Here is a 3,835-nt window from a genome sequence, read left to right on the forward strand (position 1 = left end):
GGTCTTTTCCAACCCAGCGATTCTGTGATTCAGAAGTACATGCTTCAGAGTGTGTGCTGAGCCTGGTTTGGTTTTTCCTTTTGTCGTTCAATTCACCGCTGTGTGAAAGGTTGGATTCCGGGGAGGAAGAGACCCGGGCAGCAGGAAAACGACTCTTGAAGCTTAAATAAAACACACGAAGTTTTGCCCGGGTTATGCTTGCACGTGGCTCCTGATCAGAGGGAGAAACGAGGCCTTGGGTGCACAGGGGTGTGTGACGAAAAGACACTCTTCTGCAGAGTTTAAATTTAACAATTTATTTGAACAACAAGTGCAGATGCAGTACGTCACTATTGCAGGTTTATGGATACAATGGAGAATGCCCTATTGCAGTTTTAAAAAGTAAGACTACGCTATTTACAACCACAAGAGATTCACAAAATGCACTGTTGTAACTACAACAGTCACAAAATGCACTATTACAGCCCACGGGCAATTCACGACAGACCGCAGACCACTCACAAAACTCACTGTTACTGCTCATAAGCAGTTCACAACAACTCCCAGGCTACTCACAAAATTCACTTATTACAACTCCCATGCGATTCATGGAACACACTGTCACAACTCACAAACAACTCAGAATACCACAGAATACCACACATGTGTCAGTCTATCACCTGTGTCTACAAACTTAAAACCTGCCAAATATTCACTTACCCCTCCAGGTAAGGGCTCCCACGTAAGTTACCTTGACCAGAATTCCAACCAAGGGGGAAAGTTCTCATCATTCCATGGCTGGAGAAGTAACTCCTTATTTCTAGCCTGAATTGTAGGGTTTTTATCCCCTGGTGTACGGGACAGCAGGCAGGGGGATGTCTCAGTAGATTAGACCATCTGGGTGGTTTTTTCTTCCACAGTGCCTGTCCTTATCTTTGTTTATTCATGGATGTTGTTCCCTTCTGTATGCTCTATCTCTTGCATATTTTTGTATTGTTTGGTCACTTGGGGTCAGACAGACATCCTCCTGCTTACTTTGTTTACTTTCCAGCAACTTTATAGTGGTTTGATTGGGACTCAGGGCATACTATTTGTTGGGGAATTTCAAGGCTCAGCTCAGGTTTCGGTTCTTTGAATGGTGCAACACTGCCCTGTTTAGTTTCCTGCTCACCAGACAACTCAGAGCTGAGCTATCTACACAGCTCCCCATGGGTCGTCTCTGCAGAGACAGGGCCTCAAGGCAATCTAAGGCTGAGTTGCTCCTGCAACCCCCCCACAAGTCGCCTGGTGCACTGGACATCACCGAAACCTGCTTAAACTATGAGCCAGACCGATCCTTACAGAGTGGAAACGTAACGCGGTTGGGGTATTGCAGACCCCCAAAATACGTTCAGCTGCCTTCAAACGGCTCTGTGAAACGTCCTTAACTGTTCATACACTTTTCGAATTTACAAAAGCGGATCGGAGGGACCTGTCCTGCTGCTGTTACACGGCGGGGGCCATTCTGCTCTCTCCTGGGCTGTGTTTACTGTAAGTAAAGCTGCTGCTTTATACAGGGATGTATTTGTATGCAAGTACGGCCTGAGTGTGGAAGGTAAGCGACCATTCCAGCTACGTTTGAAGCACAGGAAAATCAATTTAGAAAACTCTCATAATCTCTTGGTGTGTACCTGACTCACGTCTCCTAAATAGTTCGCCATCGGTGCGCTTATTAAATAGGCAAAGCACATGCAAAGGTGGTTTTATCATCAAAGGTTTTAACAGCAGCAACCAGAGCTGCGTCTGCCAAATAGCTCACGTGTTTAATAAATCCCAAGACATTTCTCATCGTGGCATATCCATTTTTTTTTTCCCCCAAAAGGCTGCTTTTTCCTGGAAGTTCAACAGCTTTTTCTCATCGTGACAATATTGTCTTTGCACGGTTTGTCTTGTGGAGAAGTCTCATTTCGGGTAACTCGTTGAAACGCAAACTGAGGTGGTGGCAATAGGAGTGAGCGTGGGGGTTGGCCAAGCCAAAATTCCTCCCTCCCGCTCGTTCCCTTTAAAAAATGAAGGGAGTTAAGGGAAAAAAAAAGATTTCTAAAGGATTTCAAGTGAAATTACTTGCGGTGTAAAGGGGGGGCCTTTTTAATCCAGGAACTCTTTGAGCTGTCTAATGCTCTTAACTGAAAGTTGCTACGTGATGACTCCCATGAAGTGTGACTTGACAAATGAAGCCTCTGCATCTCCCCATGCCTTTGGCTGCATGCTGGTTGTTACCCTCGAGCAGTTTGGTGGGCTGGAGATGACAGCAGAGATGGAAACGAGTAACAGGAATGAACGTTTGATGAGAGTCACCAGCAACTGCTCTTCAATTCCCAACGTGACTCCTGTTTGAGTAACCCTGATGGTGCAATCGTAAACCATCTTATGCTGTGAGGAGACAGCTTAGAAAAATGCTTTGCCAGCTGGGCTGTAGTTTTGGTGCTGAGTGGTAGTTTTACGCCTAACAGTCCATTTGTAGCTGTAGCTGACTCAGAGGCTGGTACGGATGGGGGTCTTCTGAAACTGTTGAGCTTTAAGTCTTGATGGATCCCCTGTGCTGGGCACTGCTGAGGCCGCCTCTCAAATCCTGGGGTCAGTTTTGGGTCCCAAAAAGGACACTGGGGGGCTGGAGCGTGACCAGAGAAGGGCAATGGAGCTGGGGAGGGGTCTGGAGCAGCCGAATGCTGGAGAGCAGCTGAGGGAGCTGGGGGGTTCAAGTGGAGAAGAGGAGGTGAGGGGAGAGCTTTTCCCCTCTGCAGGTCCTGAAAGGAGAGCGTAGCAAGTGAGGGTCCATCTCTTCTCCCAAGTAACCAGTGATAGGACAAGAAGAAATGGCCTCAAGTTGCACCAGGGGAGGTTTAGATTGGATATTTGAAGGAATTTCTTCACTGAAAGGGTTGTCAGACACTGGAAGGGGCTCACCAGGGCAGAGGTGGAGTCCCCATCCCTGGAGGTGTTCAAGAAGTGGTGGATGTGGCACTTGGGGCCATGGTTTAGTGGCCATGGTGGGGTTGGGTTGATGGACTTGATGATCTTAGAGGTCTCTTCCAACCTCAGTGTCTCTGGGGATATCTTTTCCTCTGATAGTTTCATGGTTTTGTTGTGGTACACAAATGCCTTAAACATGTAGTGAAGGTCGCTGCTTTTAACTGGAGGCAGAGGGTTGAAGTCACTTTTTTATGAGTTAAGGAAACAGCTCCTAACAAATTCCACCTCCTGTAGAGCTCTTTATTTCCAACACCGTTTTTACATTTAAAAAATCTCCAGAGTTGAATTTAACGGAGTGATTGAAGTTACCGCACTGTTCCTCACAGTTGATGGCTTTTTATGTTGCTGTTAGCAATTAAGAAAGTTAAAGCATGTACAAGATTCACGCAGATTTACAGCTTGCACTTGAGACTGCATCTGGAGACAAGGGCTACCACAGCAATCGGCTCCTGCCTTTGTGTGGCTGCTATGGGATTATTACCTTGGTGCATTTTGAAACCATCAAAATCACAGCATGTGCTGGGTTGGAAGGGACCTTTAAAGCTCATCCAGTCCAACCCCTGCACTCAACAGGGACATTGGTACCAGATCAGGTTGCTCACAGCCCCATCAAGCCTGGCCTTGAACATCTCCAGGGATGGGGCCTGCACCACCTCTCTGGGCAACCTGTGCCACTGATCTACCACCTCATGGGGAAGAGCTTTTTCCTCATATCCAACCTAAATCTGCCCTTTTCCAGTTTAAAACCATTTCCCCTCGTCCTATCGCTACCTGCCCTTGTAAAAAGTCCCTTCCCAGCTTTCCTGTAGGACTCCTTCAGGAACTGGAAGGCTGAAATAAGGTT

General features: G+C 47.0%; 1 protein-coding gene across 1 annotated transcript in view; it reads left to right on the forward strand.

The window, feature by feature from the left end:
* Positions 1-1,419: 1,419 nt before the first annotated feature.
* Positions 1,420-3,835, forward strand: part of PPME1 (protein phosphatase methylesterase 1) — a gene marked incomplete at both ends in the record, with an annotated part of 6,496 nt that continues 4,080 nt past the window's right edge. The window contains one exon of the mRNA XM_010180031.1: positions 1,420-1,509. Within this exon, the coding sequence (XP_010178333.1) occupies positions 1,420-1,509 (90 nt within the window). The remainder of the gene's footprint in view (positions 1,510-3,835) is intronic.

The sequence above is a fragment of the Mesitornis unicolor genome, unplaced genomic scaffold (genome assembly GCF_000695765.1).
Source record: "Mesitornis unicolor isolate BGI_N332 unplaced genomic scaffold, ASM69576v1 scaffold17612, whole genome shotgun sequence".
Classification (NCBI taxonomy): domain Eukaryota; kingdom Metazoa; phylum Chordata; class Aves; order Mesitornithiformes; family Mesitornithidae; genus Mesitornis; species Mesitornis unicolor.